General features: G+C 39.3%; 1 protein-coding gene across 1 annotated transcript in view; it reads left to right on the top strand.

Moving 5' to 3' along the window:
- Msh4 (mutS homolog 4) overlaps positions 1–14734 on the top strand; it is a 65577-nt gene extending 50843 nt beyond the window's left edge. The window contains exons 16-20 of the mRNA XM_036190937.1: positions 6807–6925; positions 8219–8347; positions 11221–11395; positions 12582–12670; positions 14380–14734. Coding sequence (XP_036046830.1) covers positions 6807–6925; positions 8219–8347; positions 11221–11395; positions 12582–12670; positions 14380–14571 — 704 coding nt within the window. The 3' untranslated portion in view covers positions 14572–14734. The remainder of the gene's footprint in view (positions 1–6806; positions 6926–8218; positions 8348–11220; positions 11396–12581; positions 12671–14379) is intronic.
- Positions 14735–15252: the final 518 nt, after the last annotated feature.

The raw sequence follows: 15252 nt of genomic DNA, 5'->3' as shown, positions 1-15252 counted from the left end.
AAAAAAAAAAAAAAGATACAGGAGGTTATTCCAATGTTTTTGCATCTGTTGAGATTTGTTTTGTGACCAAGCATGTGGTCAATTTTTGAGATGGTTTCATGGGTTGCTGAGAAGAAGGTATATTCTTTTTGTTAGGATGGAATGTTCTGTAGATATCTATTAAGTCCATTTGATTCATAACATCTGTTAGGTCCTTTATTTCTTTGTTGAGTTTCAGTCTGGTAGATCTGTCTTTTGGTGAGAGTTGTGTGTTGAAATCTCCCACTACTAATGTGTGGGGTTTGATGTGCATTTTAAGCTTTAGTAATGTTTCTTTTATGAATGTGGGTGCCTTTGTATTTGGGGCATAAATGTTCAGGATCGAGACTTCATCTTGGTGTATTTTTCCTGTGATAAATATGTAATGTCCATCCTGATCTCTTTCGATTGATTTTAGTTTGAAGTCTATTTTATTAGATATTAGGATAGCTACACCAGCTTGTTTCTTAGGTCCATTTGCTTGGAAAGCCTTTTCCCTGCCCTTTACTCTGAGGTAGTGTCTGTCTTTGAAGTTAATGTGTGTTTCTTGTATGCAGCAGAAGGATGGATCCTGTTTTCTTATCCATTCTGTTAGTCTGTGTCTTTTTATAGGTGAGTTGAGACCATTGATATTGATGAATATTAATGACCAGTGATTGTTAGTTCCTGTTATTTTTGTGGTTGTGTTGTGTTGTCCTTCTTTGGTGTTTGTTGGTGTGGTATTATCTATTGCCTGTGTTTTCATAGGTATGTTTAGCTTCTTTAGGTTGGATTTTTCCTTCTAGTGCTTTCTGTAGAGCTGGGTTTGTAGACATGTATTGTTTAAATCTGGATTTATCATGGAATATTTAGGAATAATTTACTCCATCTATGGTGATTGAGAGTTTTGCTGGGTATAATTGTCTGGGTTGGCATCTGTGGTCTCTTAGTGTCTGCATAACATTTGTCCAGGACCTTCTAGCTTTCACAGTCTCTATTGAGAAGTCTGGTGTTATTCTGATGGGTTTACCTTTATATGTTACTTGGTCTTTTTCCTTTGTGGCTCTTAATATTTTTTCTTTGTTCTGTATGTTTAGTGTTTTGATTATTATGTGGCGAGGGGACCTTTTTTTTTTTTTTTTTTTTTTTTTGGTTTTTCGAGACAGGGTTTCTCTGTGTAGTTTTGCGCCTTTCCTGGAACTCACTTGGTAGTCCAGGCTGGCCTTGAACTCACAGAGATCCACCTGCCTCTGCCTCCCGAAGCTGGGATTAAAGGTGTGTGCCACCACCCGCTGGCAGGGACTTTTTTGATCCAGCTTATTTGGTGTTCTGTAAGCTTCTTGTATCTCCATTGGTATTTCTTTCTTTAGGTTAGGAAAGTTTTCTTCTATGATTTTGTTGAATATGTTTTCTGTGCCTTTGAGTTGGTATTCTTCCCCTTCTTCTATCCCTATTATTCTTAGGTTTGGTCTTCTCATGGTGTCCCAAAGTTCTTGGATGTTTGGTGTTACGACTTTTTTGTCTTTAGTGTTTTCTTTGACTGATACATCTATTTTCTCTATTGTGTCTGCATTGTCCGAGATTCTCTATCCCATCTCTTGCATTCGGTTGGTTATGCTTGTTTCTGTAGTTCCTGTTTGCTTAGTCAAGATTTCTATTTCCAGCATTCCCTCAGTTTATGTTTTCTTTATTGTCTTAATTTCATTTTTCAGATCTTGATTGTTTCCTTCATCTCTTTGATTACTTTTTCTTGGCTTTCTTTGATTTCTTCCAATTTTTTGTTTGTTTTTTCCTTCCATTTCTTTAAGGGAATTTTTTATTTCCTTTCTAATGGAATTTTTCACTTCCTCTCTAATGGAGTTTCTCACTTCCTCTTTAATAGAGTTTTTTATCTCCTCTTTAATAGAATTTTTTATTTCCTCTCTAAGGGAGTTTTTCATTTCCTCTTTAATGGAGTTTTTCATTTCCTCTTTAAGGGAATTTTTTATTTCCTCTCTAAGGGAATTTTTCACTTCCTCTTTAATGGAGTTTTTCATTTCCTCTTTAAGGCAATTTTTTATTTCGTCTTTAATGGAGTTTTTCATTTTCTCTTTAAGAGAATTTTTTATTTCCTCTTTAAGGGAGTTTTTCATTTCCTCTTTAAGGGCCTCTATCATCTTCTTAAAGTCATTTTTAGGGTTGATTTCTTCTGTTTCTTCTGCCTTGGTATGTTCAGGTCTTGTAGGTGTATAATCACTAGGTTGTGATGTTGTCATATAGGTCTTCATGTTGTTGCCTGTGTTTTTGCACTGGCATCTACTCATCTCTTCCTCTGTTCGGTGCAGGAAGTGTCTGTGTCTGAAGGTGCCTCTCTTGTTCTAATTGTTAGTCTTGGTTCACTAGGATTTCTTTGTTAAATTGGTGCTGTTGGGCTCTGTTTCTTCTGGATCAGCTTAGTCAAATCAGTGTTAGTGGATTCTGTCTCTGGGGGCAGTTGTTCCCAGTTGGTGTAGGGTGTGCTTATGGTTTCAGTGGTTGTTAGGTTCATAGGGGTTGTTAGTTTTGTTTGTTTGTTTGGTTGGTTTGTTTGTTTGTTTGTTTGTTTTTTGGGGGGTGGAGAGTAGGGGAAGGTAGCTGTCTGGTCCCTGGGACTCCAATGGGTAGGGCCTAGGAGTTAGAGATCTGATCTGCCGGTCTGGTGATGGGAGCTTACCTGTTCTCAGTGAGTGAAATATATACTTACGATTCTGGTAATCTGGTTCGTTGGCTGGGCAGTGCCTTCTTTTGTGCTATCAGGTCACATTTTGCTCATTTGTCAACTTCTAAACTGTTCTTGTTTCCTCAGGCTGCAAACTGTAGGTTTCTGATTCCTCTCCCGGATGGATTTCAGCTGAGTAGGGTAGTCTCAGCAACACCTCCAAGTGGTTGGGTTTCACAGGATCGGCAGCTGGGCCCCTGGGTTGGCCTCAGACAGTGTGTAGATCCGTTCTGGTCTCATCCCACAGAGATGGCTCCTTCCCTGGGTGTTGGGATTAAAGGCATCCCTGTTCCAAGCTCTTGATTAGGAGCTTGCTTTCATGTACTCCTCAGCGGGTGGTAGCTCAGTTTCTGGTTTTTATTACAACTGTGGCCGCCACCCTGCCACTTGGCCTGCCTGCCTCTGTGGCCCCAGCCTGCTCTGCCTGCCTGCCTCTGAGGTTCCATTTATTAACTGTTGATCTTAGTATGTGCATTACTGGTGTTCTATTCTGTCTCCTGTGCCACTGCATTGAGGATATTCCTCTTTTCTGTCAGGTTCAGTGTATCTGGTTTTATATTGAGGTCTTTGATCCATTTGGACTTAAGTTTTGTGCATGGTGACACATATGGATCAACTTGTAGTCTTCTACATGCTGACATGCAGTGAGATCAGTAGTACCATTTGTTGATTTGCTTTCTTTTCTCCATTGTATATTTCTGGCTTCCTTATCAAAAATCAAGTGTCCATAGGTGTGTGGATTTATGTCTTGGTCATTGATTCAATTCTACTGATCATTGTGACTATTTTTATGTCAATACCAGCTGGTCTTTATTACTACTGCTCTGTAGTACAGCTTGAAATCATGGATGGTGATATCCCCAGAAGTTCTTTGGTTGTATAAGATTATTTTAGCTATTCTGGGTTCTTGGGTTTTTTGGGGAGCTTTTTTTTTTTATATGAAGTTTAGCATTGTTCTTTCAAGGTCTGTAAATAATTGTGCTGGAATTTTATTGGAGATTGTGTTGAATCTGTAGATTACTTTTGGTAGGGTGGCCATTTTTTCTATTTTAATCCAACTGATCCATGAGCATGGGAGATCTTTCCATGTTCTGATATCTTCTTCAATTTTCTTTTTCAAAGACTTGAAGTTTTTATCATACAGGTCTTTTACTTGCTTAGTTAGAGTTACCCCAAGATATTTTATATTATTTGTGGCTATTGTAAAGGGTAGTGTTTCCCTGATTTCTTTTTCAGACCATTTGTCATTTCTATATAAGAGAGCTGCTGATTTTTTTTTAGTTAATTTTGTATCTAGCCACTTTGCTGAGAGTGTTTATCAGCAGTAGGAGTTCTCTGGGAGAAATTTGGGGTCTTTTATATATACTATGATATCATATGCAAATAGTGATTCTTTGACTTCTTCCTTTCCCATTTGTATCTCCTTGATCTTCTTTAGTTGTGTTATAGCTTGAGCTAGAACTTTAAATACAATATTGGATAGATATGGGAAGAGTGAACAACCTTGTCTTGTCTTGATTTTAGTGAAATTGTTTTAAGTTTCTCTCCATTTAATTTGATTTGTTTTTAAGGTCATTTTCTTGTGCTTCAGCTGCGTTGGAATATTCAGGTCTTGCTGTTGGAGGATAGCTGGGCTCTGGTGTTGTCATATTGCCCTGGCTGTTGTTGATTATATTCTTACACTGCCATTTAGGCATCTGGGTTTGAGATTATTATAGGTCTAGGTGCTGATTTCTAAGTTCATCTTTGTTGGATAGGTGTTTTGTTTCTTGGTGTTTGCTCTTTGGTCTTCTGGTCTTTGTAGCCTGGATTTCTGGCCAATGGCATGGCCTCTGATCTAGTAGGGACTCTCTCTCCAAGTTGGGGACTGACCTTCTGGTGGTTGGCTTGACTGTTGCTGCAGCAGGGGGTCTCTGTTCTTCTGACTGATGTGGCCTGCACCTGTGCAGTGGAAGTCCTCCAGAGTTGGAGGGGGCGCTGGCATTGGAGAGGGTGATGAGGTGGGAAGGCATGGGCAATGGATCTTTTGGGAACAGAATCTAGGGGTTAGGCAGTTCAGCTGGCAGGCAGGTCACTCACCTGTTCTTCTGTCTGGTGTGGCCTGCACCCAAGCAGTGGAAGTTGGACACAGAGTAGGTCTTTAATGAATATTTGCTCATTGTCTGAATAATGAAGGTCAGGATGCAAATGTTGGCTACAGTCATCCAGGATCAGTTCTTGGCTGTAGGCTACCAAACTTATCCCAGTGGTTAATCTTGAGTTCACTATGCTGGGCACTTTCTTCTGCCCTGTGTTTATTATAAAGTATAGCTTCCTTATCTGATTGATACTCATCAAAGTCTAACAAGTATTATTGTTGCCTCCATATTGTAGGTGAATAAATAAAACACTGAGGGTTATTTGTCTAGGGTCTTGGCCTCTGAGAGACAGTGTCCTGATTCACACCCAGGTCCTTCCCTAAGCTAGTACCTTTTATAGACAACAGAAACATAGCAAGTTGCGCCTACATCTTGGAGGAATAGTTTGTATTTTGTTTTGTGCCACATACTTCTGAGTCACGTTCTAGCTCTGTCACCTCATTATTTACTTTCAGCACTATTTATTATATGAGTATAAACTGTTAGAGCCTGCTCTAGTTTTATAGTCCCTGCTCTGTGTGTGTATGTGTGGGCTCCATGCATGTGTGTGTGTTTGTGTGTATATTCCATGCATGTATGTGTGTGTGCTCCATGCATGTGTGTGTTTGTGTGTATTCTGTGCATGTGTGTATGTTTGTGTGTGTGTGTGTGCTCTATGCATGTGTGTGTGTGTGTGTGTGTGTGTGTGTGTGTGTGTGTGTGTTCCATGCATGTGTGTGTGTAGGTGCACACAACCACATAGGAAAGCTAGAGGATGGATGTTGGATGTCATCCTCTATCATGCTCAACCTTTTTTGTCTCGAAATAAGGCCTCTCACTGAACCAGAAATTCTCTGTTTGGACTTGGCTGGCCAGCCAGTGAGCTTCCAGGATCTACTTGTCTTTGCTCCCTAGTGTTGGAGTTACAGGCACTAGGTTTCCCAGCTTGTCACGTGGGTCAAGGCATATAAACCCAGGTTTCCATACACGTGCTCCTACTGATCTCTCTCTCCAGCTCCTAGTCTCTGCTTTTAAGCTAATTTTAAAATATGGCAGTATGGAAGAGCTACATTGTCAGAGCTTTGTGACCCTGACTCCCATGTTCTCTTTGCTAAAATGAGGAAAGCCACACCTATCTCAGTGGGCCACTTGGCCAGTCAGTGGTAAGCATAGAAGATGCCTAGTGTGAAGAGAGTGGGCTGCTGGTGCTGTTAGCACTTGTAGTGTGGACCAGTCACCTGACGATTGCTCCTTTCCCCTGTGGTCTCATTCCTCAGCCAGGCCCTGCTCTCCACCCTTCTCTTACCCAGATCCCGTGGTGATCTCACTTGCTTTCCTTCCTTCCATTACATCATTTTTATCTACACGGGGCTCTGTGAGATACGTTTCCTATTCTACATTCTTATTTTATCTTAAGATGTTAGAATGACTTTCATGTCTCATAATGCAGAAAGATGGGTGACATAACTCACTTTTTGGTTATGTTTTATTGTCCTGCTTTGCACACATTTCTTCATGTTTGTAGAGACAGACATTATTTGTATTTTCAGTGATTTTCATCAATTTGACCCTCATCCACATGTCCTTCAGATTTCATTTATGAGCTTCACATGCATGCCTTCGAGGTTTCTCTTTTGAATGTTATCAGTTAACTATATAACCTAGTCATTTAAGAAGTTTAAAGTGATCTCTTTCCAATGGAGTTAAGTATCAGATCAAACACTATCTATCTTATTTGGGTTTGCAAATAACTTTGTATGGCAGGCCCATCTCCCCTATGAGAAGGGGTAGTTTAAGCGCTACCTTATGCAGAAAGCAGGAGAGCCAATGCCATGCTCTGTAACTCCACCTCCTCGTCACTCTGTGCACCACACAGTCCCACCCTAGAGCTGAGAAGCATGTTGTTGTTAGGATCTGGTTTTCTAAAATACTTCAGTACTCTTTTTATTTCACAGGTTCTTATGTTCCAGCAGAATATGCCTCCTTTAGGATTGCTGAGCAGATTTTCACAAGAATCAGTACTGATGATGATATTGAAACAAATTCATCAACATTTATGAAAGAAATGAAAGAGGTAACAAACAAAACTCCCCTTGTGTTGAAAGCATATTAAGTGTCCTGGCATCCAGAGTTGCTGGTGCACTTTAGTTCCTGAGAGCCAGAGGGCAGTCAAAGACAGCTTCCTAGTGTGTCTTTGTGGAATGGAAGCCAGTGTTTCACAGGAAGTGCAGCTTTGGAAGGCTAACATGGCCTTAAATGTTTCTGTGTGGAATATCTGACTTTTCAGAAAGTAGTGGCTGCTTTACATAGAACTGGTTGTTCTACTTTGGCTGAAATTTAAAATTAGAGATAATTGTGTTAGAAGGCTTTAAAATGCATTGTCTTTGTCTTTATAAACAAGGAGAATGAGAGTGCTCATTTATCACCAGTGTGCACTTTTCTGTTTCTGGTCTGGCAAACACCAGCTCTGTTTGAGACTAAGAGAAATAAACAGAATTCTGAGGACATCTGCATTTAGGCAGGATGTATGGGTCAATATGCAATTAGATTTCCTTTCTGCATGTGTATATAAAATGGGGCAAATAAACATACAATTGCTTAGTGTGTATATGATACTTGTGGGGATTCTAGCAATATTCTACATACATGAAGGTCTGTCTTTTATTTTATTTTTAATTTATTATTTGAGAAAGGGTTTTACTATATATAACCCTCCCAGGCTGGCCACCAATTCACAGAGATCCACCTGACTCTGTCTTTCCAAGTACTAGCATTACATCTGTGCACCACTATCCACCAGGAAGTATGTCTTTTGAATGGAACCCTTGTTCCATAAAAAGCTATTATGCTATAATATGATTAGGTGGAATTCTGTATTTTTAGAAAGAGATTGATATTCTCCAGGGAGGAAGATTTCTATCAATTTAAGTCTTGTTTGTTGTTAAATCAGTGTATTGTTCTCAATATCTTGTTCTGTTTTTAGCAAATACAAGTAAGTTTTGAAGTAAATAAGTTTTGAATTGGTTTTCAACATTTTATGATGGTGGTTGGTCATTTGTGGAGAAGGAAATGGCCATCTTTATGTTTTATTTCAGCATTTAGTTCACTGCTTTGCTTCTCTGTATTGTAGATAATACTGTTGTTGTCTCATACATATGTAGATGTCTGTCTTTATGTATGAGTTATTTGGGTGGAATTACTAGTCATGAGATTTTTCTGAAAGAAAAGCAATGTGTTATTTTCTCTTCAGCAGGATTTCTCTATTAAAATACATTGGACTCTTAATAAAAAGTCCAATTTCACTTGCTTTCTACGAGATTGGCATCGGCTTGGTTACAATGAATAGTATTAAAATTATGTCTTCCAGATAGCATATATTCTGCATAATGCTAATGACAAGTCACTCATATTAATTGATGAGCTTGGTAGAGGCACTAATACAGAAGAAGGCATTGGAATTTCTTACGCTGTCTGTGAGCATCTGCTGAGCATAAAGGTATACTTCCCTGTTCATTCCAAATGGTGTGTCCCATATATGTAATATGACTGGATCTTATCAGCACCCACAAATAGCTTTTTAAACAATTTTGGATAGAAAATGCACACTGCATTTTTATTTATACTAAAAGTAGAAATAATTACTGTTGTGTATACATGATACACATGATACACATGATACTCCAGTAAGGTTAGGGCCTGAACAGATCACAGAGGCTGACTCCCCCAAGCATTAGAGGAACTAACTCTCTTCCAGCTGCTGTTAGTCTATAAGATATGTTTCTTGCCGTCCTCAGACTCTAGCATGCCATTTCTGAATTGAAGCCTGATGACATTTAGCTAGAATTGCCTCATAGCCCCCCTGAGTCTTTAGCTTACCAACTGTTGGTTACAGAACTTGTTAGCTTCTGTGATCATGAACCAAGTCTTTGTAATGAGTACATGTGCATAAGCACACACACATACATGGACCCTGTGGGTCTTATTCTTTCAAGACCCCTAACTGATACATGCTGTGGGATGTTCTGTATGTCAAATGTGTTGCTCTGATTGGTTAAAATAAAGTACTGATTGGCCAGTAGCCTGGCAAGAAGGATAGGGTAGGCGGACAAGGAAGGAGGAGAAGGCTGGGAACAGGGAGGCTGAAGAGACACTGCCAGCCGCTGCCAGGAGAAGCAACATGTAAAGACAACGGTAAGCCACAAGCCACATGGCAAAGTATAGACTAACAGAAATGGGTTAATTTAAGAGTAAGAGCTAGCCAATTGTAGGCCTGAGCTAATGGCCAAGCAGTTTAAATAATATAAGTGTCTGTATGATTATTTTATATGTGGGTTGTGGGACCGTGGGGGCTTGGTGGAACCTGGAGAGAAGCTCTCCAGTGACAGATACAGTACCCATTTCTGTGATATTAATATCTAAGAGTAGTTGTCTGTTACAGGATATTTGCTTACACCATGAACACTAAGATCTCATTATTTATTGGAAAAACTTGTTTCTAGTTATGGTGTGGCTCAGGCCTAGATTACACCTTTAATCCAAGAGTTTTCTGCTTGAATATTGTAAACAGGATTAAATAAAGTCAATCATAGGTCAAAAGGCAGAGCAAGCAACCAGTTGATATGAAGGAACATAAGATTATTAAGGAAAAAACAGAGAGAGTAAGAGGGAGTCAGGAGGGCAGATACAGGAAGGAGAAGGGAGGGACATTGAGTTGAGGGAGACTTGTTTGAGATGGTAGGAGAGAGGAGAGGCTTCTGGGATGACAGTGGAGGAGGAAGGTCAGCTGGGTGCTTCTCTGTGCCTCTCTGAGCTAGTAGGTTTTAACCCCAGCATCTGGCTCCTGAGTGTTTATTGATAAAATCGAATGATTGAGATTTTGTTTAAAACAACAGTTATCTCCAATGACACTTTAAAATACCCTTTCTAGTAGAAACTTAGAAGCTTGTATTCCTTCTTATTTTTAAGGTGCTTACAGTTTAGTATTTCACCTAGAACCAATTCTTGATGTCTAGCAGAATGTTTGCAGTCTATAGGCCCTGAAAAACCCATTTTTATGTTGAATTACCTAATAGAGTTTATAAATAGAGTTTGTTCTTGGTGGTGGTGATGGTCTGGTGTGTGTGTGTGTGTGTGTGTGTGTGTGTGTGTGTGTGTGTGTGTGTGTGTGTGAGAGAGAGAGAGAGAGAGAGTGTGTGTGTGTGTGTGTGTGTGTGTGTGTGTGTGTGTGTGTGATATCTAACCCAGGACCTGGCACATAGTACCTGAATACTATACCACAGAGTGACATCTGCATCCCTTGATTCATATTTCTAAGCACGTTGTTTTCAAACACAGCCGTTAACCTCCAAGCCATGCAGAGGCCAATTAGCCGACAGTCTTGCTCTTTTATATCGGTGCCCTCCCCTGAGACTTGCTCCACAAGACCAGAATAACTCCTCCTCTCACTGATCCCTCCTCTTAAAAGTTCCCTATCTCTCTGTATTGCCACATGGAGGCTCAGATGCCAGCAGTTAACCTGTGCAGGACACACCCCAGCAGTATCCACACCACATTGGTCATAGATTGTGGAGGATTTCCATGTTTAATCACACATCAAATCTTTTCATTCTTTGCTATTATCTTTGGTTGAGAAATTTTGCCAGCCAAATATTTAATTTTCTTTCTTTTGAGACAGAATCTTGTTATGCAACCCTACTACATGGCCTGTTATTCTCTTTGTGACCCAAACTCCCAGCAGCCCTCCTGCTTCAGCTTCTCAAGTGCTGGAATTTTGGGAATGTTAATATTTAAATTTTAACCAATCCTCTATCAGTTTCTCATGTGTGATATCTTAAAACATAACCAGTTATTCAGATCTCTCTTTTCTTTATTAAAACTGAAAGCTTCAAGGAGTTTCTCCTTGGATTTAATCCCTGGCACCAAGAAAGAAAACAAGAAAAAACAAACAGAAAGTAAAAATCTTTGAGAATTCAAATACTTCCTATGACTGATCAATACCATATCCTAATACTCCCTATAGAAGGGGACTCAGTTGTAAAATGATAAGTATGTGGGCAGGAGAGCTGTGGTACCTCCCTAGTAAGTGACCACCTGCCTTAGTAGCTTTATCTCTGGTAAACTTCATCTCTTTACTTTGGAACTTGTTCTCTTTCACACAATATACTGTGCATGTACAAAGTTGACCTTTGATTGGATATAAACTTCAAACCCATGAACTAATCATGTTTGCCTCCAAGATGCTGGTTTCATTCCTGTGTCTTTGCAAAGCTAGTTGGAAAGGTAAGCTAATGTGTTATGTTTAAATAGTTAAAATTGAATTTTCTAGATAATTTAGAAGTACTAATTCTTACTGTCTGTTATATGTTCTAGGCATTTACACTCTTCACAACCCATTTCCTGGAACTATGCTCCATAGATGCCCTGTATCTTAATGTAGAAAACATGCATTTTGAAGTTCAGCATGTAAAGAATACCTCAAGAAATAAAGATGCAATTTTGTATACTTACAAACTTTCCAGGGGCCTCACAGAAGAAAAAAACTATGGTACTGCATATAGAATTTACATGTAGACATCAAAACAGTCCATGTCTCTTAAGACAAACCTTCTCTCCCCTTTATTTGGCTGTCGCTCATTCTTCCCAGTGTTTATATGATTTCTAAGACTCCAGTGTCTTTGTCAAGCTCAGATTATGTAAGTTTAAGTTCCTTGATTTGTATTTATATCAACAATAATACCTGAAAGGCCTATAAGTATTAGCTTGTTAGAAAGTATAATTTTTTTAAAAGATTAGTTTATTTTTATTTTATGTATATGAGTGTTTTGCCTGCATGTATGTGTGAGCACCACCATGTGGCTGGTGCACAAGGGCGACAGAAGAGAGTGTTGGATCCTCTGGAACTGGAGATATAGGTGGTTGTAAACCATGATGTTGGTACTAGGAATTGAACTGCAGTCCTCTGGAAGAACAGCCAGTGTTCTTAGCCAGTGAGCCATCTCTTCAGCACCAGTATAACAGTTTATATTTACAAATTATATAACTGAAAATATTGTACTTCCTACACACTCATTGCCACAGTCGTTTTGTTTTCAGTTTCAGGGTATTTTATAATTCATTCTAAAAATCTTAAAATGGAATATGCCAAACCATGGTATTCTCAAACCCTTGTCAACTACTTTCCAGGTAAATCATTGTGTAGCATGCACATTTTCAGGTCCTGGAGGTTTTCAACTTACCCGTGTACTGAAATCTCCAAAAATGGCTTTTCTCTATAGGTATGACCCCTGTGAGGAAAAACAAAAACGGCTTTACTTTTTAAAGTGGGAAATGAACTAGACAACTTCCTAGCTTCTAATCCTTATTAGTCTCAATTCCATTATCTAGGAAATTGGGCAAAATAGGGATAATTTGTCATGTATATGTAGTCATCAGGATTCAGTGAATTGTCATAGGTCAGTCGCTGTTTTTGTAAGCCTAGCAATCAGTAATTTCTCAGTGAGCATGTGGGCTGCTCCCGTTGCTTTTAAAACCATAGAGACAGTAAACCATTGGCAAACAGGAAGCCTATGGAATGGTATCCGCATGAAGCGGGCCCAGGGGAGAGGAGAGAGTATAGTTGGCACTTGGGATTTGTGTAAGGCAGTCATGGAGGAATTTTGGTCTGCTAGATGGAGGAGCACACAGCTGAGACTAGATAGAAATGATTTAAAGTCTGTTTTCTGTAATTTTAGGTTTAAAAGCTGCAGAGGCCTCCTCACTTCCACCATCGATTGTCTTGGATGCCAGAGAGATCACAACACAAATCACAAGGCAAATTCTGGTAAAAAAAAAAAAAAAAAAAAAAGACAAGACAGTTAAATCTACATTTTCTTACTGTATGGCATACTTTGTTGTAGACGTAGCCACTCAAGTAAGCCCTTGCCCAGACCCAAGGTCTGGATACACCCCCGTGACCCTCTTCTTGTACTGTAGTGATGCCATGAGTGCTACATTTTCAATCTCAGTGTTTTCACATACTCTGACTCCAGCCTCTGCATGTTGTGCATGTAAGCAGATGTGTATGTGTGAGCATAGTTTAGCATGCAGAAGGAGGGACAACATTAGGTGAAGAGAATGTGAATGTAAGTTTATTAAGAAAAAAACAGAGAGAGTAAGAGGGAGTCAGGAGGGCAGATACAGGAAGGAGAAGGGAGGGACATTGAGTTGGGGGAGACTTGTTTGAGATGGTAGGAGAGAGGAGAGGCTTCTGGGATGACAGTGGAGGAGGAAAGTCAGCTGGGTGCTTCTCTGTGCCTCTCTGAGCTAGTAGGCTTTCACCCCAGCATCTGGCTCCTGAGTGTTCATTGATAAAATCGAATGATTGAGATTTTGTTTAAAACAACTTTCCATAACTGCCACAATCAATTGCTGTAGACAGGCCTGGAAGACTGTAAGCTGCTGGAGTCCCATTATCACATCAAGTGTGGACATGGTTGTAGGCCTAGTAGACACCCACACACAAGCTTTGTAGCCTGGAACAAATGCCCAGTAACTTTTTTATTTATTTTTTATTTTTTTTAATGTGGAGCTGAGGATTGAACCCAGGGCCTTGCGCTTGCTAGGCAAGCGCTCTACCACTGAGCTAAATCCCCAACCCTGCCCAGTAACTTTTATATAAATGAGAGTAATTAATTAGATACCAAATAGATGATTAAACATATGATAATCTTATTCTATCTTATAGAATCATACTCACTTTACTGTAGTGAAAGAGGGGAAAATAGAGTCTGCCATGGAAAAAGAGTTGAGGAGATACTACTTTTGGGAAAGTTACTAGGATTTCCCAAGTAGTTAGTGTTGAAAATGTTGATTTATGTACCTGGGTCAAATATGTAAATTAGAAGTGTAATAAATTCTACCTCCATTCCCAAGTCCGTCTTCTAGTCCTGTTGGAAGATGATACATTTTAAGTATTACTTTTGGATATCCCTAAGTATCATTTGTTAAAATCAGTCATAATTTCATATCTCAATTTATGTTCATTTTTAAATGTATTTTACTTCTCTGGCAATATTTTCTGTTAGGCTGCAACAGTTTTTGTATCATTTGGGCAGGTGGTTTTCTGATGACTCCTTCTCCCTGGGTAACATTTAAAGTCAAGGCTGCTGCACAGTGGTGAGCAGTGCTGCTGTCCCAGTGCCTTGGAACATAAAGTGTGTTTGCACACCTGTCTCCTTGCTGGACTTTCTGTTATTCAGTATTTTGTTTATGAATTTGACTGATTTAACAAGATTTTTTTTCTTTAAATATTATTTGCAAAGAGACGAGTCTTTCATAAAGTAGTAAACGTTCATGAGAAACTTAATTCTCCAGGATAGCACTTAAGAGTGTGTGTGTGTGTGTGTGTGTGTGTATGTGTGTGTGTGTGTGTGTGTGTGTAAGAGAGAGAGAGAGACCTTGAGTTCCTATTTCTATGAAAGGAGACAGGATAGTACCAAAATATGAATTAAATGCACATTTATGGTTTAATTCCGTATGTTTGAATAACAGCAAAGTCAAAGGAGTTCCCCTGAGATGGATAGGTGGAGAGTTGTGTACCATCTTGCCACAAGGCTTGTCCAGGCCGCCCGAAACTCTCAGCTAGAACCAGACAGACTACGGACATATCTGAGTAATCTCAAGAAGAAGTACGAAGAGGACTTCCCCAGGGCTGCAGACCTTCCAGAGAGGACCGAGGAATAAGAGCTCACAGCTTATACACTAACTGCAGCTCAGTAGCTTAGTTTTAGATTTTAATTGAAAATTACAGGACATTAACTTCAGAATTTTTACCTTTGCATTCGAGATGGAGAATAGTCATTAGAATAACTTTAAAAGTGACAACCCTTGAAAGAAAAGATTTTTGGTTTTTATTTTATTTACTTTTTTTTTTTTTTGTCTTGTTTTGTTTTTCAAGACAGTGCTTCTCTATGTAGTCCTGGCTGTCCTGGAATGCACTTCTGGAATGCACTGACCTTGGACTCAGAGATCCTCCTGCCTATGCCTCTTGAGTGCTGGGATTAAAGGTGTATGCCACCAACACCAGGAGAAAGAAAAGTTTTGTACAATAGTCTTCATTGTGAAGTCAGGTTAAGTTTGTACTTCTCCACATTACAAATTACAGTTCAGAATATTGACAGAAATATTTTAGCTTTAAAAATAACCTTTTTAGGTCTGAAAAGCTACTTTTAAACATTTACATTCTATTCTAACATAATGCTCTATGACTCAATCACATCTTAGCCAGGTATCTCCAAATTCTAACACTAAAGATTCTGAAGTCCATTAAACCAATGCTGGGAACTAAAAACAAGTCTTTGACAGTCACTAGACAGTCTGTATAGTCCTAAAGGTGAAAATAAACACCTTATAACGCTGTGAGTG

The sequence above is a fragment of the Onychomys torridus genome, chromosome 6 (genome assembly GCF_903995425.1).
Source record: "Onychomys torridus chromosome 6, mOncTor1.1, whole genome shotgun sequence".
Lineage (NCBI taxonomy): Eukaryota > Metazoa > Chordata > Mammalia > Rodentia > Cricetidae > Onychomys > Onychomys torridus.
The sequence above is the reverse complement of the archived record's forward strand: the minus strand, read 5'-3'. Positions and strand labels throughout refer to the sequence as shown.